This window comes from Elephas maximus, chromosome 16 (genome assembly GCF_024166365.1).
Source record: "Elephas maximus indicus isolate mEleMax1 chromosome 16, mEleMax1 primary haplotype, whole genome shotgun sequence".
In the NCBI taxonomy this organism is placed as follows: Eukaryota; Metazoa; Chordata; class Mammalia; order Proboscidea; family Elephantidae; genus Elephas; species Elephas maximus.
The window spans coordinates 55,049,422-55,075,511 of NC_064834.1; the positions used below are offsets into that span (position 1 = coordinate 55,049,422).

Consider the following 26,090-nt stretch of genomic DNA (forward strand, 5'->3'; position numbering starts at 1 on the left):
CAGGGAATCAGAAGCGGCTATGTGTGTCTAGGGCCAAATTCTGCTCACATCTGCTTTCCAGTTCTGGAACATGGAATGACTCCAGAGGGAAGCAAACTGGAAAAGGAGGGATGGAGAGAGAGGGAGTGTGTGTGTGTGTGTGTGTGTATGTGTATGTGTGCGTGTGTGCGTGCGCATGCGTGTGTGTGTGTGTGTGGTGTGGGGGGAGGGGGGAGAAAGACAGGAAATGAGGATCAACACAGAGCCTGGAATGTTGGGAAATGGCATATTTAAGGGGGTGTCTGGCAGCTTTCTTAAGGTGGAATCTTTTCAGCAGGACTTTCTCAGTTTGAGTTCCTGCTGGCTAAAGGGATGGGGCTGACTAGGAGCAGCAGCTCAGGGTGACTTTGTTGGTCATTTCAGAACACTCAAAAAACAAAGTAGTCTTGTAGTAACTTCCAGGCAAGTGAATTAGGCTATCAGCCCACCAAAATGTTTGCTGGCCTTTCCATTTCAAACATGAGGGTCTAGCTGTGAGCAACACATGTCCAGGCACACAGCATCCTCCACCCAAAACCTAACGGGGCAGAAAGGACAGAGAAAAAAAGGCTGCCCTTTGTCACACAAGATCACACTGAGGTTCAATCTCCATGTGGCTGGTGACGTTCCTGTCGTCAGCAGAGACAGATTCTTTAACACCATCATAGTCTACTGTGTTCTGAGCAACTACCTCACCTCAGTCCAAGCGGACCACAGCACAATCCTGTCCCTGCCATGGGAGACCCCTCAGAACATGCATTCTCTTCACGAGAGTGGGCTGGGAGGCATCCCCAGAACCCAGGTACGGACTGTCTCTGTCAGCTGAGTTTCAGGCACAAGAGAAGCTGGGCAAAGTCAAAACAGCAAAGCCAGTCCCAAAGGAACCAAAAGCCATCCCTGAGAGCAAGTCCCCCAGAAGGGAAGCTGGCTGGCCTCGGGGCCCAGGGCAGAGGGGCTGAGAAGGGCAGGACCTGGTAGGGCAAGGGTGAGTGAGGCCCACAGGGTTTAGTTTGCTTCCAGGAGGGTTGAGGGAGCTCCCCACTCCCCTGCCCATACCCCCAAATGGGTTTCTCAGCTGCGAAGTGTGAACAGGTCCTGGGAGAGGAAGGGGGCAGGAGAAGGAAGAGGTCTCTGATGACCTGAGCTAGGACTGGGCTCAGGTCTCACGCTGCTCCAGCTCTCACCATCAAGTGAGCCATCCCTGCAGAGCAGAGCGGAAGGGCTCGGGATCAGCCTGCATCTGCCGGGGACTCTGAAGCCAGAAGCCCACATCTGGGGCTGAGTGCTAGGCCGTGGGCAGCAGGGGTTGCCTGCTGGGACCTCAGTGAGGCTCTTGGATGCCAGTGCTCCAGGCAGCCCTTGCTGCACAGCACGCCAGGCAGCCCAGAGCCGGACACAGAAAACCAGATTCAGATGTGCTGAGCCATTCTGGCAGATGTGTGGGGAGGGACTGCACCACAGCCTGCAAGCTGAGCCGGGGCCTCTGTGCCCCGCTGGCTGTGGCTCAGCCTCTGCTCTACGCGTCCCCGGGAGACAATCTGCAAGATGAGCACTGTCAGGTCGAGCTTTTCAGCTGGGCGGAGTTGCAGCAGCTAAGCCCCTGGGGTGCATGCAAAGCTGCTGCAGGTAACTAACAGGACTTTGAACTAGGCTTTGATGCCCAAGACCTTGAGGCCTGGAGGACAGGGGAGGGAAAAAGCATCTCGCTCCTCTACCAGCACTCCTACCTGATGTACCACCAGCCCTCCAAATTCTTCCGGATCACCTCCACGGTAACGCCCTTCTCAAAGCCAATCTCGTCCTTGCTTTGGCTGGTGTAAGGCTGCACGGTAATGTACTTCTCCTCTGCAGGTGGTGGGGAAGTGAGAAAGCCCATTATTTGAGGTCGGGATGCCAGTCCTCCTTCCTGTCCCTGCCACCCCTGGCCTGGCTTAGCTGCTTGCTGAGATGCACTGGGTCGGCCTCTGGCTTTTCCAGGGAACTGATCTAGCCACAGTGGGTAGAGGCAGGGAGGTCATAGGGACAGGGCCCCTGCTGTGCAGTATATGCCAAAGCCAGCCAGGACCCCAGTTTCCCAGGCAGGTAACTGCTGTGACCTGGTGTCTACAGGGCCCCAGAAGCTCGCTGGGCTGAGGGCAGGGTTAGGAGCAGCTTGTTCCTCATGGATCCCAAGTCATAAAGTATGAGACCTGCCCTTGGTGTCCCCTGAATGCCTCAGGTCCCTGGCACACCGCTCCTTCCCTGAACATGCCTTGCTCCCCTGGGTCCCAGATGTGCTCTCCTAGCCCTTCCCCCACCTCCACCTCTTCAAAGCTTCCTCATCTGATCTGCAAACGGCTCCAGGGGCACCTCCTTGGTGCCCCTGGCCACTCGTTAACACCTGAGGATTCACAGGTCACAAGTTCTAGAATGGTTATGTGTATTTTGTTATGAAAAGGGTCTGTGGTCAAATAAGCAGTGGAAACAAAACCGAGGAGTAAACACAACGAAGCCTCTCAGAGCCCCACGTGGGCAGATGCGCACTGGCTGCTGGGGGAGAACACCACCTGCTCTATTCTCACGTCTGCTTGCCAGGCTTGAGTCTACCAAGGCCTTAATGAGGCACCCTGTGGAATCTCAGGAAAAAGACAGTTGTTGGGGGGCTGGGGCAACCTGTTGTCATTGCCAGTATCCTTCAACCTCCCTCCTGGCAGGGTGGCCTGGGACCTCTCACATGGGTCCTTGCTTTGGCTTCTAGGGAGGGGCTTCTTCCCTTGTTGCTGGGGTCCAGCTACATCCACCCTCAACGAGCCCCTGACAGGTACATCTGAAGCTGGGGACTCCCTGACTCTGCCTGAAGCTGAAGAGCTCCTGCCTCCTGGTGGAGCCCCTCCTGCGGGCTCAGGAAGGAACTCACCTGCCCACCCACACACTCTGAGAGAACAGAGCAGTGATAGATGGTCCTGAACTGATGCTCTGCCCTTTGGAGGGTTGCCCTGAGCCTATGTGGTCCTCTGCAGCCCAGGTGTTCCCCTGGGGCCGAGACAGGGCTTGGCATACAGTAGGTGCTCCAAAGGGATTATCAACACCATCAGTAGAGAGAAAGGCAGGACTGAGCAGGGGCAATAGTGGGGGGCTTTCCGTGAGCTCAAAATAGCAGGATGCTGATGCAGACGCCTCTCCAGCCCAGCTCTAGCTATGACAGTCTCCCGCTGGATTCCCTGCTGCACCCTGATGGGCAGCCTGCTGTGGGAGGGCCATCTGCTCATCCACCTGGGTTATCAGGACCCTGTCTGCAGCCTGTGCTGGGCTGACAGTTGCTCTCTTTGGGGTGGAAGCAGCAGCCCACCAGGCAATGAGAACAGAACTGATGGCTGAGTCCAAAACGCTGCCAAAAAGCAAAAGGTGGTTATGCGCCACTGGAGCCTCCAAAACTGTTCAGCAGGCCCTTCTCAAGTGCAGGCCTTTCTCGGCATTGGTGTGGGCAAGGCCTTGCTCCTGGAAGCGTTCAAATTCCGCTCCAGCCATGCTGGGGGGAGCTGCCAAGGACGCCTGAGAAGGCCAGGCAGCCAGATTCTGACTTGGGCCTTTGAGAAGTGCAGCGTTCAACAGGCCAACCCTCCACTCTCCTGCCTGGCTCCTGGGCCTGCTCCATTTTCCAGTAGGGTATGGTAAACCCCGGCCTGGGCGGTGGCCAGACGGGTAACGCCAGGGTCCAAGGATCCAGGGTTCTGAGGTTAGGGCGAGGCAAAGCCTGGGCTCCACATCTTGCCTTTGTTCAGCTAGGCTATTTTTAAATGCCTGTGGTTCAAGCAGGAAGCCATCATTAAAGTTTTCCTAGGCAAGGTTGCAGAGAAAAATGACAGTTCTTCTCTTGGGGAGATCAGAGGAGCCCTGTTCTACCCTCAGGTCAGAGAACAGGACCCATGAGCACCTCCTGGAGCTCAGTCTCCTAGAGCTGCCAGGCCCCAGCAGCAGCCTCCCCACATGCCTGATAAGGACAGTCCCACGGGCCATGCGTGGGCCTGCTTCCCCCTGACCCTCTTGGGATAGGCAGAACCAAGAATGTCATTTGAGCTGAGGTGCTCCCTGCAAAAGGCCCTGTTCTGGGTGGCAGGGGCAGGCCTGGGGCTGCTGTGGGCACAGATATCTTAAAAGTTCATGTGCTTCTGTGAGCACTCTGGGTTGGCTCAGAGGCTGTCCTGCCCAGTCACCATGGAGGTTCCAGGGGATGAGAATTCAGAGCGCTGGTCCCAGGCAGACTGGGCTGTCAGACCAACTCTTTCATTCGTCTGAGGGCTCAGATTCCGCCAGGGTTTGGCTCAGGCGGCAGAGGTGTGGATTACCTCCAGTGGACACAGGCCATGTGGGCCCCAGGCCTCCGCACTCCCAGTTTTCTCCAAGAGGGGAACAGAGAAGATCCTCCACTGGCTCTGTCCAGATGGAAGGATGTGGCCTCAGCAGTGGCTGAACCATTCAGGTTGGTTGAGGCCTCTGGAAGAGACGCCCCTTGGGAAACAGAGTTGAGGGAAATGGGGGCTGGGAGCCCAGGAGGAATTGTGGGGCTCCTCAGGCTTCTGGGAAGCATGGAGGCCATGGTGACTCTGACGTGCTATCAAGTGATGGTGGCAACCCTGCCTCGGGGAGGGTTCACCAGGCCACCAGTGGGCTGCTGGGTGGGTGGGTTGCGGGGGAGGTGGACAGGCCTGTTTTGGTTTTGGAGGCAGGGGCTAGAGAACCCTGCAGTTTCCAAACCACAGAAGCCTCCTCTTTCCAAACACTTTCCTCTCCGTCAGCAATCTCCCTGCTCCCCTCCCACACTCCCCTCCAACTTACTCAGCCCCACAGCTAGAAGCTTTCTGATTCCAGAGGCCCAGTTGGCTGAGGGAACAGAAGTGGAGGCCCCAGGAAGCAATGCCTTTCTCTTGTCTAGTTAGCTGATGACCCACTGCCTGCCTCCCCCATCAGCACTGTTGCTTGCAGGGAAGTTTCTCCAAGCCAGCTTTCTTCAGGTTTTTCTTGGCTGCTTGATTTAACTTAACCCCATATGGCTAAGGCTGGGAAATTATGTTTAGGTCTCTTATTTTAGAGAAAGGGTGAGCAAGCCCACAGTTGTGGGCTAGTATTTTGCTTTTTTGTACCTGCATATATATGATTCTAGAATTATACATTTGGTTATTTGTATCTACATACGTCACCGTACATTTGTGGCTGTGATTGCCTATGTGTATGCGGTTAGCATATAGGGTTGCATATATGAGGCTGGAGGAGCCCTGGTGGTGCAGTGGTTAAATGCTCAGCTGCTAACAGAAAGGCTGGAGTTTGGAACCCACCAGCCACTCTGTGGGAGAAAGATGTGGCAGTCTGCTTCCGTAACGGTGGCAGTCTGCTTCCGTAAGGATTTACGGCCTTGGAAACCCTGTGGGGCAGTTCTACTCTGTCCTATGGGGTTGCTATGATTTAGAATCTACTTGCCAGCAACGGGCTTGGTCTTTGTATGAGACTGTATGTAAGGGGTTATATGTCCTTGTAGGTGCTGTTGCAAGAGCTGTGTATATGATGTGACCACAAGCAGTGAGTTCTGGGTACAATGTATTCGTGACTGTAAATGATGTACACACGGAGCGGCTATGTGTGGCTGCGTAAATGGAATTATGTATGTGCTGTGTGTGGTACCCAGGGTGGTAGCTCTGTAGTGATGTCCGTCCTTTGGATGTAACTGTACTCCAGTGCTACCTGTGGCTGTTGGTGCTGTGCACGGTGGTCATGCTTTGCCAGTTGGACATGTGGGTTCCAGGGTTGTGGCCATGTGGAGGTGAACAGAGTCATGTCTGGGGGCTCAGTGTGTGATGGTGTCTGGAGTAGATGCTAGAAAGGGCAGGGGAAGGCAAACCTTTATCCTGCTGTGGTTTTCTGGGCCTGTTCCCCAATCTCCTTTGCTGCCAAGGCTCAGGGTTGCTTCCCAGCCCTGCCCCGCAATGCTGTCCCAGCCCTCTCAGCTTGGGCTGACCTTTGCTTTACATTCGGTCTGTTCTTGCTGTGTCCTGGACTCAGCAACATCCAGTGCTGGGAGGCGCCAGAGACTCCTGGCTGGACGGACATCCCCATCAGAGCTAGTTGGGGCTGTATTCTCGTGCAGGCTGGCTCTGGCTTTCCTTGCCTTTCTAGTTTCCCTGGAGCTGGCTAAGGAGGAGGTTGTGGGCTAGTGCTCCTTTCTACTCTGTTCCTGAGCAACTGCTAGGATAGTTTTGGCCAAGGGAGCCCTGTCTCAGAGGAGGGAGGCAATGCAAGGTGGGGGCGAGTGGCGTGCCACTTCTTGACAAGCTCAGTTCCCTCAATCTGTAGCTTCCAGGACAAATGTGGCCTTTATAGAGCCCAGCTGCCCCTTCATCCCCCTCCTCAGGCCCCTTGTCCTGCTTCGGGTGGCCTACAACCACGTCCTACGTCCCATTCCCCAAGGAAGTCAGCAGAAGCCAGAGTCCTCCCCAGTGCCGCCCCAATTCCCAAGCAGCCCTCCTGGCCCTCCCAGATGCAGCAGAAGAGAAGACAGTCTGGCCCGTGAAACTGGGTGAGAGCCAAGGGCAAAGGAGAGCAGAGTCCCGAGGGGAGAGAGGCGTAAGTGAGAGAGGTGCCAGCTGCAGGGTTAGGAGAAGCCGCTCCCGCGGTCACCTCGGCTGTGCTGCCTGTTGACCATCCCGCCCAGGGTCCACCGGCGATCCAGACGCCGCAGATGGGCCTTGCGTCTCTTGGACACTGGTGTGGGAGATGGCGATGGAGCACATGGCCGACAGGAACCAGTGGAGAGAATGGAGATGCAGATGAGATGGGGTGGGGTGGGTGGGAGGAAGGGATGGAGGGAGTGACCGTCCACACTCCCGGGCCTGAACTGTGCCCCAGGGCGGCCAGCATTTAGGAAAAAAAACCCAACCAGAGCCAAACCCTGGACATTAAGCCCAAGCCTAGAAGGGGGCTAAAGAACTCAGAATTTCAGCACCTCAGAGAGGAAAAGGATCTCTTGCTCCAGAGTCCAGTGCCAGGAAACCCCCAGGGATGGGGAGATCACTGTGTCCCCCCAACCCCATGCTGGACAGTGATGACTCCCAGCACCCAGCCTCGTATCCATTCACTCTCCAAGTATTCGTTGAGAATGTGCACCACAGGCCAGGCCCCAGGGAGAAGAGTAACCAAGCCTAAGAGAGACTTGGGGTCCCTGCCTTGTGGTGGGTCTAGCTTTTTCCACTCTGGGTCTTGTGTATATCTTTGCTTTCTCAGTCACCATCTGGATAGGTCTGGTGAGGGCAAAGACTTTGCCTTTCATCTCTGCATCCCTGGGCCCCAAGATGTTTGCTGAATGAAACACACAGGCCTTGGTGCTGACCCCTCTCCACAAGCATCCATTCAGATTCCGCCAAGAACACCCTCCTTGAGGTGCACCGTGCACTGGCTCTGGGGTGCTACAGCCCAGCTCCAGATGCCGCTGCCTTCCCACGGGACTCCCAGGTGGAATAGGCACCAGACCAGGGCTCCAGGGTGCCACCTGGGCCCCACCTCCTGGCATGAAGCAGAAGACTGCCAGGCTGCCAGTTCTGGGGGAGGGAGGCTGCTGGTTAGTCGAAGTACAACTTTCCAGACACTCCATCAAGGGCTTCTGCAAGGTATCTGCTTTCCCAGGAGGAGAGTGGCCATTTGACCTGGCTCTTGTAAGCAGGAGGCAGGATAAAAGGTTAGGAGGTATGGGTTCTAGTCCAGGCCCTGTGTCTCCCTGGTGGCTGTCCCTCTCTAGCCTCTATTTCCTCATCTGTCACATGGGGTGCCCTGCCTGCCCTGGCTTGAGAGAGACAGGGGCTGAAACACACATAACCAGTAGAACATAAACTAGGTCCTGTGTAGGGCCAGATCGGGAGGACCTCTCGACTCTGGCCTCCTGACTGGGGAGTGGGGGAAGGTAGGCTTTCTGCTTTCTCTGTACAGACAGGTGTTTCAGCTGACGCACAGACAAGGGGCCACCCTAATCATAACTCACACTTACTGGGCACTCATGAATGCCAGGCTCAGTTTAAATGATTCACAAGTATCATCTCACTTAAGCCTCACAAAAACCCTATGTGGTTGGTGCTATCCCCATTTTACAGATGGGAAAACAGGCATAGGGACGTAAAAAATTGCCTGCCAATGACGATGGAGAAGGTCTGACAGTGCGAAGAGGTTCTGGAGCTGGGGAAACCTGTTAGGTGGAGGGGCATCTGCCCTTGGGTACAGCAGCATGGATGATGTGGTCTGGTTTGCTGGTCCCAGTGCAGGCCCCTCATCATCCTGGGAGGAAGGCCAGTCTGGGACTGGAGGCCACAGGAACACTGGCAAAGACCCCGGGCCTAGCCTTGCCTCTGCCACAAGCTCACAGGGGGCTCTGCAGGCCTCTATTTCCTCGCCTCTGGGAGTGACAGAGCTGAGGGTGCACTAAAGCGCCTGATGAATGTGCTCTCACCATCAGTGTTGAGAGGGTGAGAGCTCCCCTAGCCCCCATGGCTAATGTTTCTGAATTCCATCCAGCACACCCGGCTTCCTGAGAAACACGAACATATGCCAATGTCTGAGAATAGAAATAAACCCCAAGGACGAATTGTCTCTTTTCTTTCCAAAGCAATGAAGCACGTGCTGTGAGGAGGCCTTGATACAGGGCTCAGGGAACCTATGCTGGGATGGCAACAGGGCTGGGGCAGAGACGGCTAGAGAGAGGACCAGGTTGGGCTGATCTCTTGGGCACATGGCTCCAAGGGCAGAGACAAGTGAGCACAATGAAACTGCTGGGGTCACTGGCCCAGGGCCTTGAGATGTGATAATAAACTTCATAGCTGCCTGAGTGGTCAGGGGTATTGGCACATATGCCCTATCAAAAGCATGGAGAGGAACCAATTTTAAGGATGGTCACCCTGGGTGCAGATGTGGACACAAACACACACATAGCCTCTGAACACAGACCTGCACTGGCCTCCTGGTTCTCATGCCATCAAGCCCCAAACCCTCTCTCCTGGCTACCATTTGCTCTGTGCAAAGCACTCTCTCTCTGCTCCAACCAGGCTGGCCTCTCTGCCCACACGCCTCTCAGACTCTTTCCTGCCCTGGCCTTGTGCCCACTCAGTGTCCCAGTCCTCCACTGTCTGCGCAATATCTCCGCTCTGACCTCCCTGGTGTAGTCTTTTCAGCCAGGGTCTCCAATTCTACATACAAAGCCGCTCAGAGCTGCCCTTTCTGCTTCCAAGCAAAACGCTCCATGGAGAGGGTGCGGCATGTGGTGAGGAGCAAGGCAAAAGAGGTGGACCAGGGTTCAAACCTCAGTTCCTGCATCTGGAAAGGTGATGGTGGTACCCGTGTTCTCCCAGGGCATTTAAAGCACCAAGCTGAGTCCCTGGCTATTGCTGAGACATCTGAGAGGCTCTGGGAAGCCCCTAGAATGTGGAAGCAGGAAAGAGGCAAGGCCTGTGGACTGGAGACAAACTAGACCAGACCCAGCTCAGAGGCCAAGACCGTCGGTGGCTGCAGTGTCCAGGGACAGGGATTAGGTGGGGTATGGGTTCAACCCCAGGGTTCACGAAGCAGCCTACACACGCCTCAGGCCTAGCCCCTGGAAACTTGTCACAAGGTGGAAGTCCATTGTAGGGGCCACAGCTCTGGACAAAAAGCTGAAATGAAGCAGGCGGAAGGGTGGAGCCCAACTGCCCACTGAGTAACTGACATTTAGGGGAAGGATGAATAAGTCACTGGCACTCAGCAAGATGCTGGTTTTGGCCTGGCAGTGGAGGGTGCTGGGGGAGGAGAGGCTGTCTGGAGGTGGTTTGAGCCCAGTTCCAGGCCTCGATCCCCGGGCTCTCAGACACGCCCATCTGGACCATCCGCGCCGGCCGTTAGGAAAGTGCTCCTGCTGCCAGGACACAGGACACTTGGAAGTTATGAGACTGAGCCAGGAACTGGGGTGGCTCAAACTCCCCGGCTTGCTCTGGGGAATGCCCAAGGCCATAGCTGGCTGCCAGGGCAGTGTTGGCTGGGGGAGTAGGGCATGAGGGGCAGGCTCTTTGAAATGCAACAAGAAAGACCCAGACAGAGCTGAGCCAGGCTAACCAGAGGGGTAAGTGTGCCACGGCCTGAGCCACCCCTCCGTTTCTGAGACCTTGAGAAAGAACCAACAGACCTGCCTTCTGCATCTGCGCCTTGCCTGATCTGATAGCAGCGTAGCACGGACACACAGCAAAAGGGGCATACACACAGCGTCATGGGACCACCCTGGCCACGGGGGCACAGTGTGGGGCAGGGAGGCAAAGGCAGGGCTCTATGGGGTCTTCCAGGGTTTCTGGGAGGAGGAAGCTTTGAGGGGCGGGGGTCAAGCTCTTGGACTGTTCTCCCCAGGCTCTGCCCAAAGTTGCCAAGGCCTGAAAGCCATGACCCCAAGAAGATCCTCCTATATTTTTAGCAGGGCCACAGGGAGAGGCCTGGGGTGGGTGGTGAGCATGTGGGTTCCCTGGGTGAGATGGGCCTGAGGGAAGAAGCTGGGGGATTCTGACTGGCAGATGGTTATAGGGAGGAGCATGTGAGAGCGGCCTTCGGGAAAAGATGGAGTCACTCCTGGGGCCAGGAATGGGGCTGGCACCAATCCCCAGACCCTCAGGGCAGCCAGCCCCCTACCCCTGCCTCTTCATTCCCCTCTTGGACCTATAGGCCTTACCTTCCCCAGTCTTGGAGGTGTTGATGTCTGAGTCATCCCGAGTACCATTCTGTGCCTCCAAGTAGGTGGCAGGGACCCAGCCCTGTTCCTCAGAGGTGCTCACGAACCACCAGCCTGCAGAAGGGACAAGAGAGAGCACGGCCATGAGGGCCGAGCTGGGAGGGCAGAGGCAGGGTTAGAGCTGGGGCCCGGGAGGGAAGGGGCAGCAGAGGGCAGAGCACAGAGCAGACAGCCTGGTATGCCTGGCCCGAGTCCAGCTCCAGGAGCCTACATTTCCCTAAGGAAAAAGAGACGACATGCTCCCTGGGAAAAGGGCCTGAAAAACTTTGAGGTGCACTTATACAAATGTCTGACGAAAAAATTAAAAATGAAATAGAAACAGTGCTATGTCCAGTGTATGGTATTCTACCTTCTTGGAAAGGCCAAGGGAGCCCTGGATAAACAATAAAATAAAAGACCATTGAGGGTCTTTCAAACCTATCAGGACCATTGGTTTGGTCTGAAGTTTGGCTGCTTCTCTGCTTTCAAAGGCATCCAGGCCTCAGTGCTGCACAGATCTTTCAAGTGGGTCAACCATTTTCCTTTCCCCATTGTGGGTCAGTGCCTCTTGCAGCTGCCCTTAAAGCGGGCTGACGTTTCAACCACAGCAAGTGGGCATGCATCCTTGCAGTACCCTGACAGTCGTGGCCAAATAAGAAAGGCTCGTTCATTTTACTTGTTCATTCATTCATTCATCATTCAAACAAACACTGACTGAGCAAATCACTCTGTGAAATACAAAAATGAGGAAGAAATGGCCACTAGGGCAAGGCAAAGTAATTGGGAGAAGGCTGGTCTGAGACAGTTAAGGAGCTCAATTTGTTCAAAATACAACTGACCTGGGAGGTAAGTACGCGGAGCCATCATTTCTCTCATTTCACGGATAAGAAAACTGAAAGAGGGGGCCTCGAGCTGGAAGGGTAGGGAGTGGCCAAGCACGGACAGGAAGAGGTCCAGGTTCCTCCACGCAACCAAGGATGGAAGGGGTCACAGCCCCTGCCATCGAGGAAGCTGTGGGTTCAGTTCGGTTGGAAGACTTGCTCACACAGCTCTTACAAAGGGCCACCAGATGGTATCTGCCCTCGGTCCATCCACTGCATGGACACTGAGTGCTCTAGGGACCTCAGGGGCACTCAAGGCAGAGGTGGGCTTTGCCATTCGAAGGATGGCAATGCGCTGATGGAAAGGAGATGGATGGGCACTCTGGTGGGGCAGTGGCAAAAGCCTGAGGGGCAGATGAGAGCCCAGGTGATGAACACATAGGTCTTGGGACACCACTAACTGGCTTCCAACGCTTCCTGGAAGAACTCTTCACGGGATCGTGTCTTCTCCCCCGATCCCAATCTGACGCTTCTTTTTCGTGCAAAGCGATTTGGCATGGTTCTCTTTTCTGCTTATGACAGAGCTTTCTATCTCCAACCCCAGGCCCAGTTTTCTGCCCATCTTCATCCCACAGGGCCCCCCAGCCCCAGTGGCCAAGGCCCTCAAGGATATACTTTTCCTCCTAACACAGCCCACACGAGTCCGAAAAGAGCAGCTAGGGCCAGAGAGGGTCACCATCACAATCAGGAAGAACTGGGGACATGTGAGTAAACGAGCTGTTCCTTATGCTGTCAGCCATTGGGAAGAAGGCTAGTAGGACCATCATTCATTTACATGGTAAAAGGGGCTGTAATGTGCACCTCCCTTGACCTAGAAAGATCCTGAGCTCTATTTCTACTGAGAAAGAAGCTGGTCAAGGAGTCCCAGGGCTCAGTCTCAAGAGGCTCAAGAAGGTTCCCCTTCTACCCTTTGCAGAGATGCCAGCAGGAGCCAGGGGACCAAGGCCTGCCCAAACAGAGGGAGGAAAGAAGAGGGGCCAGTGGGCACAGGGAGTGTTTCAGTTGCTCTGAGGCCCCAGGCCTGGGGTGGATGCCTTCCTTCCGTCCCTCTGCCAGGTTCAGGTTGATCAAATAGTACAAAGGGCTTGTGTGTCATTCTCATCTCTTCTCCAAGTGGATAGGTATGGGCCACCTTCATCCCATCCACAGGCACCTGCATATTCTGAGCCTGCCACATGTAGGGCTACTGAGGAGGCTGCCTGGAGCAGCATTGCCATCTTCCCTGAAGCCCAAGACACAGTGGTTTGGTTGCTCAGAGGCTGTGACTGGTAGAGTCCCCCAAAACAGGCAGAGAGTCTTTGTAGGGGTCACTGCTTGAGATGTCCTTCATCCTTCCCTCAGACATTGGGGGATTTTCTCAGAAACTCTAACAGCCTCTGCCATCAAGCACTAGCTCTTCTTCCACAGATCCTGGCTGGAGGTCACAGAACAGGGCTGCCCCCATTCATAGGGTTTTTCTGTCTCATGACTGCCTCCTTGACCACAGACGCAGGCACACCTGCCCATTAGTGTCTGTCATCTCCTTGGAGACTGTCATGGTTCAGGGGTAGGTCAGAAACCCAAGCAAGGCTACTCAGAGGGCTTTTGCAGGAACTGATATGGATGCTTTGATCTGAACATTAAGTCCCATATAAACCAGGGATTGCAGGAGATATTGGGAAGAGCATGCCTGAGAATTAAGTCAATAAAGAAGAAGGAAAGTCAAGAGATGGGAAGAGAGAGTCAATGCTGATTAGCATCACTTGAGGTACTGGTTCCAGCTGCTAGCTTACTTACTCCCTTGGACTTCCTAATTATATGAGCCAATGGACTGACTTCCTGTTCTGTTTAATTTAGCTGGAGCTGAGTTTTAATCACCTGAACTCAGAGAGTCCTCACTAATATCATCCTTAACCAGAAATCACCAAAGATCATGAATGAAGGTTCCCCCATCACAATCCAAGATTGGAAATCAAAAGACAAGTCAAGTGGGCAACTGCTACCATAGATCTCAGCAGGTGAGGACTGACCCTCTGAGGCATTCCGAGTAGGCAAACCTAAAGCAAACCAAACCCAGTGCCATGGAGTCGATTCCGACTCATAGCGACCCTATAGGACAGAGTAGAACTGCCCCACAGAGTTTCCAAGGAGCACCTGGCAGATTCGAGCTGCCGACCTTTTGGTTAGCAGCCGTAGCACTTAACCACTATGCCACCAGGGTTTCCGACCGAGTAGGCAGTCACCCCCAAATTCCTGTTCACTGGGCTAGCCTTCAAGAGTCCCACAGAACAGTGCCAACTTGGAGTCACTTTATGGAGGCTCTCGAAGGCTGAGGCTCTCACACAACTTCCCAGGTCTAGGTTCTAATGCCAATGGCAGACCCCATTTTGGTTCCCATATCTCATCCAGGCCCTCCCCAATCTGACTAACCCAGACCCACACCCCAAGCCCACGCAAAGCCTCAGCAGACCAAAGAAGTACTCTAAAAGCCTGTCTCAGATAGGAGCTTTTTTTCCTGGGAGTGGGTTTCCCCAGGAAGGGCCTAAACTGGGGCCAGGGATTTTATTGTCATTGGATGTGTCCTTGGGACATGCCTCAAAAAACAGGCCAGCTTGTTGAGGATCTGGTAAGATCCCTCCAAGCCCAGCCCCTCCCAGCCTCTTTTTCTCCACCAAGGTATGCTCACTGCCAACTCCACTCTCTAGAACAATCTGTCTTCTCCTCGTTTGTCTCCAACAGGTGAATATTCCCTTCCTTTCCTTGTGTGAACCCACGGCTTCCCAGAAAAGCAGGTAACATGGTGGTCTCCTGGGTGGCTGGGACCATTGTTTTCTAAACCTTCTCTCTACCTCTGGAATTTGGGCTGCAAAGTCACCTTCAGCAGAAACGATGGAGCCAAGTTCCTTCCCTGGGCACCAGATGGGCTGTGGGAGGCTTGGGAGGCCTCCCTCATGTAGGAGGTTTTCCTGGAGGAATTTCTCTGTCAGTTCCATCCATGCTTGATCTGCTATGAAGCAAGTCCATGAGCCTGCTGACCTGCACTCTCATCCTCCCACCCCACCTTGGCCATCTAGGGGACCAGTCCCCTGAACAGACCTTTCTCCAAGACTCCAAGGGCTGTATGATCCCAGGATTATGGCCCCTTCTCTACTGGTGGCATTGTCTCCCTCCCCCTTAACTTACACTTGGGGGTTTGGAAACACTTCCATGAACATTGCTCCCTCCCTTCCCCTTGGAGCGAGTGATTGGGGATAGAAGGATGGATCTGGACTTGATGGCAGCAGGGAAGCTCCAAAGGGCAGGGCAGGCCTGATCTCTCCTCCTACCTCTGCCATCTTGGCACATAGGAGAGAAGGCTGGGCAATGGGAAGAGCCTGGCTGAGGGGCCGAGGGGGTGGCAGAGGTGCCCATCCCATGCTTTGAGGTAGGTGTTTATGCACAGAGGTGCAGAGGGGCATGATGCTCTGCACCTCACAGCACTTAGGTGCCCCCCAGCGTGCTTGGGGCTGTCTCTGAGTCCTTCCAGCCTCAAAATCTCCACTGTACCAGAAGTTTCAGGGGAGCCTGGGCCACATTACTGGCTACCATGAGCATCTCCTCACCCTAGTACAGCAACTTAGGAGACTATTCTCCTGTAACACCCACCACCCAAGACTTGGGGCTGAAACCCTTTTGTGGTCCTTGTGCCTTGGTGGTCCCTGCCCACCTTGCCCAAGAACACTGGCCTGGGCTTCCACTCCAACCCCCAACAACACACATGCAGCACTGGGGCAGTGTGGATTCAAATTTCAGGCCCTGCATCAGGCTCTGTTGACACTAGAGGAGACGGCAGCTACAGAGCAGAGCTTGCTGCTGGCTTGGCTGTGGGTACCTCCACTGACCAAAGATAGAAAGCTCAAAGACTGCCTGGTGGGCACAAGTGAACGTGGGCAGAGGTGGGCAGGCTGCTTGCACAGGCTCATGCAGACCTCCTGGACACACTGGCATATGTTACTCAGTTGGGTCTCTCCAGGAGGCTCCCTGGGCTTGCTCCTATTCGCGGCTGCTGACACAGCTGCTGACAGGCCTCTCCCACATGCCAACAGGTCAGATGTCAATTGTTGCAACCAGGGCTTCTGACCAAAGTCACCGCTGCTCCAGCAACAAGCAACCAAACCTGTGGCCTTGGGTGTGGTCCAACTGGCTGAGAAGGCTCAAACATCAGCCTAAGAGCACCGTGGGCTCCCAAGCTCACCTCCAATGCAGGCAGAGGCATTGCTATCTTTCCTACAGTCTGTGGGTATGTGTTGGGGACAGATGTACACAAAGGTATGCATTTCTGAGTAAATGGGAGGTGAGTTACATACATGTTGGTACACTTTCTAATCTCTGTGAGGGAGGGTGTCTACGCACATGGAACAAAAGTCTCTCTGTGCACCCACCCCGTCTGGACCAAGGGAGAATGAAGAAAACCAAAGACACAAGGGAAAGATTAGTCCAAAGGACTGATCACAATTATCACAGCCTCTACCAGATTGAGTCCAGCACAACTAGATGGTGCCCAGCTACCACCACCCACTGCTCTGATAGGGACCACAATAGAGGGTCCGAGACAGAGCTGGAGAAAAATGCAGAGCAAAATTCTAACTCACAAAAAAAAAAGACCAGGCTTACTGGTCTGACAGACTGGAGAAACCCTGAGAGTATGGTCCCTGGACACCCTTTTAACTTAGTCCTGAAGTCACTCCTGAGGTTTACCCTTCAGTCAAAGATTAGATGGGCCCATAAAACAAAATGAGACTAAATGGGCATACCAACCCAGTGGCAAGGACCAGAAGGCAGGAGGGGACAGGAAAGCTAGTAATGGGGAACCCAAGGTTGAAAAGACATGAGTGTTGACACGTCTTGGGGTTGGCAACCAATGTCACAAAACAATATCTGTATTGTTTAATGAGAAACTAATTTGCTTTGTAAACCGTCATCTAAACCACAAAAGAAGTGTGTCTGTGCATGTATGTATTCCACATAATAATAATTATAGCCAAACACTGAGAAGAGCAGCACTCTGTGTCAGGCACTAAGCTATATGTGTGTTAGTTTATTCAATCTTCAACCACTGTGAAGTAAGTGCTATTGTTATCATCCCCACTTTACAGATGAGGAAACTGAGGCATAGACAGACCAAGTAACCTGCCCAAAAGACACACAGTTAGGAAGAGATGGAGCTGGGCTTGCAACCCAGGCAGTCCAGCACCAGGACCCATACTCTTAGCCACCATATAAGTAGATCAGGTACATGTCTGTTGTATGCATGAGGGTGAAGCAGTGATCCTTGAGAACACATGTCCCTGAATATTGGTATTTTATATATGTTCCTGTCTAGGAGCGGATATGTCCATGTTGCACAGCATGGGTTTTGTGTGCGTATACCATGAGTAGACGTGATGGTCTGCACATACCTGAGTGTTTCTTTGTGCAGGTTGAGTGCCCTCTGGGGGTAGAGGCTAGGAATCAGGGATCTGGAGCCAGAAAGAGAGAAATTCAGGTTCTGGCTTGCTATTTCCTAGCTGTGTGACCTTGGGTAAGTTATTTAACTTTTCTGAGCCTCAGTCTCTCCTCTATAATATGAGGGCAATTTACGGAGCCTACCTCCTGAGATTGTTGAGGGGAATAAATGAGACAATGCATGTAAGTTGTTTAGCTCAGTGCTGAGCACAGAGCAGGGGCTCCGAAAACCTGAGCTACTGGTGGTTGTGAGCCACTGAGTCAGCGTACTGAACACGGCCTGGGGGAACTGATTTGGACATGTATACTTGTGTCCATGCACTTAATCTTTGGAGTTTCAGAGCAGCATTCAGGTGGTCCAGAAGAATGGAAGGTGTTGTCTTGACACATGGCTTACTCATTCCTCAGCTGATGCGATTCATGAGAGCAGGCATGGTGGGAAATGGCGCCACAGGGAGGGAAGATGTTCCAGGGGGCTTCTTTCTTGGTCAAACTGTCTCACAGCCACCCTTGGCCTGGCTTCTGCCCTACAGTTCACACAGTTCCCCAGGCGAAGGTCCTGCAGCCACCTCTTTCCTGTCCTGATTTAATTCATCCTTTGAAGTTGACAATACACCCCACTCCTCCAGGAGGCCCTCCCCGATAGCTACAGGCTGCCCCGACTGATCTCCAAATCCCAACAGCATCCACTGCCAACCCCACAATTTAGGGGCTGTGCAAGCTCTCTGAGAATTAGTCTTGTCACGACTATAAGCACTATGTCTACTTTGTCTCCATGGCAGAAGTAAGCATGCAGTGGGCAGCCTGGCAGGCAGAAGAGGAAACCAAGGCACACAGCATAGGTGCTGGAGCCAAAGACCTGAGTCTGAATCCCATCTCTGCCACTTTTGTACTCTGTGACCTCAGGAAAGTGACTTCATCTTTCTCAGCTTCAGTTTCCTCATCTGTAAAATGGTCAGAATACCATTCACCTTGCAGGTTGGTGTGAGGATTAGATGTGAGAAAGAACACCACGTGGGGTCTGGGACACAGCAGGTATCCACTCAACAGAAGCTATGAGCTTTACTGCATGAAGGATAAGCCACCCAGGACGAGGGCAGTTAGGGGCCAGCACTCAAGGATACGCAGGGGCTAGGCTGGGCTACCTCTTTCACTTTTTCACAGCCCCAGGAAGACGGCTCCACACTCCAGGCTGGCCTCTGCTAGCCTTTGTCTTCCACCCTCCCAAGCTCCTTTCCTGGGAAAAGGAAAAGCAGTGAGTTTTACTAAAGGATTTAGCCTTGGCCTGATAAAGTGGCCACGGCTGTGCCTGGATGGGGGTAGCTGTTCTCCCGCTGCCAGCCCAGGCCTCTTCCCTGAGAAGTCAACCCTGGTTTCCAGGCAGAAGGAGTAGGCAAAGAACCTGGTGGCAGAAGATGGTGGGGACCCCCGCAGGGGCCTGGGTGGGCTGGCAGACCTCTTAGCATACCTTCCAGCCTAGCCTGGCAGCCATGCTCTATGTGCCTTGACTGCCAGGTTGGTGCCCAGGCAGGTCTCCCCTCAAGTGCCTGTACCTGAGATGACCTCTCCCAGAGGACGGGAGACAGAACAGGGGCTACCATGACCATTCCCTGCATGGAAAACTGTGGACCATTGTAGAGGGATCCTGAGAGAGGACTCCCCACACACCTGACGTGCAGCTTCCTTCTGGGGTCTCTAAGCTTGATCTTTGGGCCAAGCCCCCAGGCTGGGAAAGCCATCCAGGAGGCTCCCAAACTGGCCACTCTCTGAAAGCTGCCTAAGCTTTCCCTGTGAGGGCCATGTTTCTGCAGAGGCAGGAGGATGTGACCCAGCCAGGCCGGGGACCAGCTGCCCAGGAGGCAAAGGCCCAGGATGAACAGATCTGTCCCGTTATCTGAAGTTGGGAACAGCTCACCTTCCAGTGGCCCAGGGTCAGGGGGAGGAGAAGGCGACACTGGGTGGCCTGGCCAGCACCAAGCTCAGGGTGGGGAAGGGAGATGGCATGTCCAGATTAGAACTGCTCAGGCCCAGCACAGGTCTTCAGAGAACTTCCCAGTGGGCCCACCCACTTGGCCAATTTCAAAGCCCTTTCAAAACTGACTCTAATTGGGCCCTCCCAATGCTGGCATGGGTGGATGGGGAGAACGCAGAGACAGGAACCATGAGTGAGCCACAGAATGAGACAAGGTGAGAGAGACGGAGAAACAAAAGAGAGACCAAGAGAGACAGGCACCGAGAGAGACTGAGAGGGTCAGAGACTGAGAGAGATCGGGTGTGCGTGGGGACTAGGATGGACTGAGACAGGGACGGGAAGAGGGACTGGGGGCCTTAGACCTCTAGGAGGGGGCTGAACCAGGCAGAGGGTGACAGGAAGTGACGGGTACTCCTAGGCCACTGCTGTCCCCAGGGTGACCAGGCCACAATGGCCTCCTTAAGCAGGGAGGATAATGAGATCATTAGGGACAGGGTGAGGCCAGCTGCACACAATCAGGATGTTAATAAAGTCCTCTGAGGTCACAGCTCAGCTGGTGGGGGAGGGAAGACCCTGCTCCTTCCTTTCTCCCTGCCAGTCCTCCCTGTCTTTCAAGATGCCTTCTTGATTTGCCCACCCTCCAGCCTGCCCTGCATGCCCCAGCATTTGGCCCACGGGTGCTCACCGCACAGACCTTGGTTCAGATCTCAATTCCACCACTTACTACCTGGGTGATCTGGGGTGGGTCACTGTCCCCCTCAGCCTTCCTGGCATGCCAGGATAACAATGGCACCTGCCTACAGTTGCCTGGCGTCAGGGAGAAATACCCAGGAGCTTTTCACCGAGGCCCTGCCCCAGGCACTGCAGAGAAAGCCACACATTCAGGACTCAGGCTCCCCTCTCCCACCTCCCCACAGCAGAGCAAGGCCACTGCAGGGACATGATCAGACCCTGTGCACTGGCTGGTCGAGGCCAGCAGTGGAAACCTGGGCTTCAGGCTCTTGGGTTCAAAAGCCCACAGGATTTAGACAGGTTGAGACCCAGAGTTTGAAGTTGGGGAGAACCCAGCAGCCTTCAGGTGATGTCCTGGCTTTGCCTTTTCTTTCCCCCTAAGTTACTCCAGGAAGCCCTGGTGGCGTAATGGTTAAGTGCTACAGCTATTAACTAAGAGGTTTGCGGTTCGAATCTGCCAGGTGCTCCTTGGACACTCTACGGGGCAGTTCTACCCTGTCCTATAGGGTCGCTATGAGTAGGACTTGACTCGACAGCAATGGACTTGACTTGACGGCAATGGACTTGACTCGACGGCAGTGGGTTTGGTTTTGGTTTTTAAGTTACTCCAAGTCCTTCGTGTTTCTAATGCTAATTAGCTCAGAGCTGTGCAGAGGCTGTGGGCACTGGCTGTATACCCAGACCTACTCTAGGGCTTCTGGGATCCAGGAGATGAAGAGTGTGTGATGGGGCTAGGAGAAGTAGAAGCCATGGTCCCAGGCAAATGCTTTCTGGTCCTGCTGAAATAAGCTCTAGGGGCTAGGAAGTCCCCCAAACCCTCCACCACCACCCAGATGTGCTGCCCGAAATGCCTCCATTCACAACTTGCACCTTGGTGAAGGTTCTGTCCTCTTTGGAGGGTGACATGTTTAGGCATTACTATGCTCTTTCCATGGAGCAGATCTGGGGAGGGGTGTGGTGAGAATGTGAGCAGCAAATGGCAGAGGGTGGGGAGATGCCGCAAGGAGGAAGAGGATGGAGCCCTGCCTACGTGGCCACACCTGGCACAAAGCTGGGCCCTAAAGGAGTTGCTCCTGACCTGGACCCAGCCTGAACCCCTACTGATGACCCTGAGGCAGGTCCCAGGCCTCTTCCTGGGAGGGGCCCCGAGAGAAGCTGCAAAGGCAGGCTGCCCATGGCATGCTGTGCCTTTAAGAACAGTGAAAGGCCGCCTACCCTCAGCCAGGCCTCCCCCTGGTCAGAAAGCTCTGTCATTGTGGCCTCTGCCAAGACACACTCTAGCTCACAGCATGTGGCCTTCAAGCTCCAAAGCAAACAGGAGTGGGGAAGAGCCCCCCCACCCCCCGCCACTTCCGGTCTCTCCTGTGTCCATACACACAGCCTCTGCCTTCCTGCCTGATCCACTGGTCTGGTTCTACCTCTGGGTCCACCCTGCTCAGTTGCCCAGAGCCTCCTCTTCCACCAGATGGGGCTCAGTGGCCACCAGGGCCCAACCTCCAGGGCCCGAGAACCTTCCCTGGGCGCCTAAGGCCTAGATTCCAAGATCATTAGCACAGGCTGCTACGTCACCCTTTGGAGGGCTCTGTGGAGTCCGTGGTGAGAAGCTGGGCTGCTGCCACCTCTCCCCCTACTCAGCCCCAGCCTGCCCACTTCACTGGATGGGCCCCAGCTAAGCCTGGCAGGTCCGGGCAGGCAGAGGTGTGGTGAGTGTGGACTTGGCCACAGGTGAGGCACTCAGGAGAAAAAAAATGAGCATTTGCAGGCAGAGAGGGGCACAAGATAAAGTGGCAGGTTTTGGAGAGTAATGGTTTTAAGCAAAGGCTTTAGAGCCAGGTTGCCTGTTTAAATCCCGGCTCTGCTACTTACTAGCTGTGTCCACTGGGGCAACTGCTCAATTTCCTCATCTGTAAAATGGGCCTATAGTAGTACCTATATCTCCCAGCATTGTTATGAGTTAATCCATGAAAAGTGCTCAGAGCAGTGCCTGGTTTTCTAGCAAGCTGAAAAATAGGAGCTGTTATTAAAGTGTAAGTGCCAAACATCGGGAATTTTAAAGATGAAACCGAGACTTCAATGACTGCTGCCAGGGAGCAGGCAGGGAGGCAGGTGGGTCCAGATGTCTGCTGTCTCAAGTAGAGAGAGGCTCCCTTTTTGGTAGCACGGTCATTTGGCCTTGACCTCAGAAGACCTCTAGTGAAAACTTGTGGGTCTGGTTCTGTGCCTGGCACGGGTGGCTGGAGGAGGGGGCAGGTTGAGGTAGAGAATACAATATGGCCCTGGGGGCCCTCCAGCCGTGGAGGGAGTAGGAATGCAGCCACAAAGGAGGTGAGTCATGGCTCGAGACTGCTGGGGGAAGGGCTGCTGGGTGACCCCAACAGCCCTGCGGCGTGGACAGGGCGGCTGTTGACGTAATGTTTGTGGAGAGAACTGCAGACGTGCAGAGATGAGACTGAGGAGCCAGGGAGGAATTCTTAGAGGAGAAGAGGCTTGAACTGAACCTTGGGGAAAATCTGGAGAGGAGGGAAAAGGCACTCTCTAGAAAGGAATGGCGTGAGCAGAGGCAGAGTGGTGGGAGAGCAGGTGGCTCAATCTGAGAATGCTCATCTGAGATGCTTCATTGTAGGGATTTTTCCAGATGAAGATCAGAGGGGTCTTAAGGCTTTTCATCCATCTCAGCATACAGCAGAGAACTGAGGCATCAGCTTATCGCAAGAAATTCCTGAACAGAAGAAGGTGGCTCGGAAAGGATAGAAGATGCAAGACGAATTACATTCTTATGATGTAAATGTAAAGGATGCAAAAGTTGGGGAGCTTCCTGGTGAGACATTCGAAGACGAATGGAAAAGTGGTTATCACGAAAGAGAACAGAATCAAGAGAGGTTGAACCTCTAAGGTCGATGTCTGGCAGCAGTTGTTTTCAACTCTGACTCACGGTGACTCCGTATGTGTGAGGGTAGAATTGTGCTCCACAGGGTTTTCACTGGATGATTTTTTGGAAGTAGGCAGCCAGGCCTTTCCTCTGATGTGCTTCTGGGTGGACTTGAACCTCCGAGACCTTTGGCTAGCAGCCATTTGCACCACCTAAGGTTCGGGTTAGGAAGGTGAAATTCTCAGAAGCTAGCTCTGAAAAAAAAAAAATGCTAAGGGTAAAAAAAAAAAAGTGTTTTCCCTTATGTTCCAGGCAAGAGAAAGAGTAAGAAAGAGATAAGCCTCTCTCCTGGGGGAGGGAGTTAGCAGACAGAGGGAGGCAGTAGGTATGCTGGATGTCAGTCCATGGTTTCCAAGTCTGCCAGGCCTCCATCAGCAATCCTGGAGGACGTGGACGGGGGAGCCCAGCCAGATCAGCAACTTTAATGCTGGTCCTGATCAAGTAAAACATGGATTACCCAATGAAAGGCTGGAGAGCCTGGAAGGGGATTTGAGCACTTAACAAAGCAGTGCTGATTAGAAGGACTCAACAGGAAGGACCTGGGCCAGACCACCCTGGATTCTGATAGTGAGTGAACTGCTCGCCTAGCAGGTCAAGGCTGTCTCATAGCTGAGACATCCAGGCCCTTGGGTGTCTCATGACACCCAGGATGCTGGGGGCAGCAGGCTGCAATGACAGAGACACAGGCCATGGCTGACCTCGTCCAAAAAGGGTGTGGTGATTCACTGGGACCACCTGGAAGAGGGTTTCTATTGGGAACCTGTCCTACCGGATGCTGTAATCAGTCCCAGGAAGAGGACAGAAATGCTGTGCTGGTGGCATCATCTCATTTAAGCAAAGCTGTGCCAGGATTAGGAGCCAAAAAAAGATCCGAACAGATGGTCTGACAAGATGAAAAGTATTAATAGAGACACAAAAGGACGTGGCTTATACAGTGATTGTGTACTTCACTGTCTGAACTTTGGGGAGTGAGTAGGGGATGCTGTTAATAATTATGCCAGAGTAATAGGTGTAAACTGGGAGTACCTTGGGCAATCCGGGTTGTACAGGTCACCCTACTTGATAGTGAGAATAGTGAGGATAGTGAGGATGAGAAAATTCCAGCAGTTGCGGCGACTGTAAATTCAGTAATCTGGTGGGAGAGGTCTGCTCCCAAGCCTGGGAAAACTTAGGCTGTGTTAGGGAACACCCGGAATGAGTGACTTACCCAAGGCATATGGCTAAGAAGTGGTAGAGCCAGAATTAACACCTAGGTCTGACTCCTGTACAAGGTTCATTCAGCTGCCCTTAAAAACGACTCCAAGCCTATAAGCACGGTCTACTCTGACACACATGGGGTCGCGTGAGTCTGAATCTACTTAATGGCAAGTGGTTTGAACTGTCTTAACCTATTACTGGTTCCATCATTACTTAACGAGGTAAGTAACATCTATGACAAGTGCTCATTTAAAAAACAACAACAAAAAACGACTCAAGCCATTCATTCCTTTGTAGAGAGAGACCAGCAGTGCCTGCTCTACTGGAAAAAACCAAAAAACCAAACCCGTTGCTGTAGTCCATTCCGACTCATAGCGACCCTACTGGACAGAGTAGAACTGCCCCATATGGTTTCCAAAGAGCACCTGGTGGATTTGAACTGCCAACCTTTTGGTTAGCAGCCGTAGCTCTTAACCACTACACCACCAGGGTTTCCCCTGCTCTATTAGGTCCCCAAATTTCCACCTGACAGATGAGCCAGTGAAGCTAGTCCCCTGCCTGCTTCTCTTCCATTCTCCTGAGGTCCATAAAGCAGATCTGATCCTCAGGAGAGTCGTGGGTGTGGCTTACACCCCTTTTGACTCCTCTTCAAGAGGAATGGGCTGAGAGATGGTTCTCAGGGATCCCCCAAGATGCCCTTCCCTCACCCTCTGAGCCCACATGGCAGGGCCAGGCATGGGCACTCAGGGCTGAAAGAGTTTTCTAGAACAAGATCTCATCCAACGCTGGTCCAGAGGAGAGTGACCTTGGATCAGCATTTCTCAAAGCCCAGCTATTCTGACACTATCTATGAGTTTTGCCATACCCTTGAATTACGTACATCACAGTTCACATAAAATATAAGCAAAACCTGTGAGAGCCAGTACCCATGTAAGGCAGAAATCTGTCAGAGAAGGAAAACAAATATTTTCCACTAATACAGACTGATAGAAAAGTGGTAAGACTGCACCCTGTCAAAGGTAGAAAACTTGCAAGACCCGGAAAAACAAGGCAGTCCCAGAGATTTCTGGCTCTCACAGTTTTCACTGTATATTTAAAGCAACTCATTTTTTTTTTTTAACTTAAAAAAAGTAATTTATTACGGATGCTTCAGAACACCACCAAGGATAAACAACTACAGCCACCGGCCCCAAACACAAAAGTACATATGAGAACAGAGCAACACGGTGAATGTAGGCTGTGGTATTACTAAAGAGGCCGAATCTATAGCCTGCTCTCTCTTGGTTGAAAACGGACACTAAAGAGGGGTTAAAGACACTTAAACATCAAACTGACAGAAGTGAGAAGGCCTGGCAGATAACTGTAACGGAACTAACTTTTCTCATGGTTTTAAGCTGAAATATTTAATGTTGCCTCTCTGGACCACCTAAAATCATCCCATGGAACATGATGGTGTGTGGACCACATTTTAGGAAACATTTAGCACAGTTTGTTCTCGCCTACTAACCCAAAGGTTGGCAGCTCAAGCCACCCAGCGGCACCACGGAAGAAAAGCCTGTGATTGATTGGCTTTGGTAAAGATTACAACCATGAAAACCCTGTGAAGCAGTTCTACTCTACCACATGGGGTCGCCATGAGTCAGAATAGACTCCACAGGAACCAGTTTGCTTTGGGCTAGAATGATACCTAAAAAAAAAATGGCTGAAGAAAAAGCCCGTGTCCTCATTGGTGAGGTGGGAATATTAAACAGAATGTACTACCAGGATTGTCTACCACCAAGCCATAGTTTGTTATACTGTGGTGGCTTGCATGTTGCTATGATGCTGGAAGCTATGCCACTAGTATTTCACATACCAGAAGGGTCACCCATGGTGGGCAGGTTTCAGTTGAGCTTCTAAATTAAAGCAGACTAGGAAGAAAGGCCTGGTCATCTACTTCTAAAAATTAGCCAATGAAAACCCTACGGAATAAAAAAAACAGAATAATGTCTGATATTGTGCTGGAAGATGAGCCCCATAGGTTGAAAGGCACTCAAAATACCCAAAAGCCACAACAATGGGCTCAAGCATACCAATGATCATGAAGATGGCACAGGATTGGGCAACATTTCATTCTGTTGTACATGGGGTTGCCATGAGTTGGAGCTGACTCTACACCAACTA

General features: G+C 53.1%; 1 protein-coding gene across 5 annotated transcripts in view; it reads right to left on the bottom strand.

Moving 5' to 3' along the window:
- The window catches only part of SH3PXD2A (SH3 and PX domains 2A), a 246,197-nt gene that overhangs the window by 17,938 nt on the left and 202,169 nt on the right, over positions 1 to 26,090 (bottom strand). For 2 of the 5 annotated variants that reach the window (XM_049855962.1, XM_049855965.1), the window contains 3 exons: positions 10,715 to 10,828; positions 6,667 to 6,750; positions 1,746 to 1,863 (listed from right to left, as the gene is read on the bottom strand). In XM_049855962.1, the coding sequence (XP_049711919.1) occupies positions 1,746 to 1,863; positions 6,667 to 6,750; positions 10,715 to 10,828 (316 nt within the window). The other 3 variants (XM_049855963.1, XM_049855966.1, XM_049855964.1) reach the window with 2 other exon arrangements.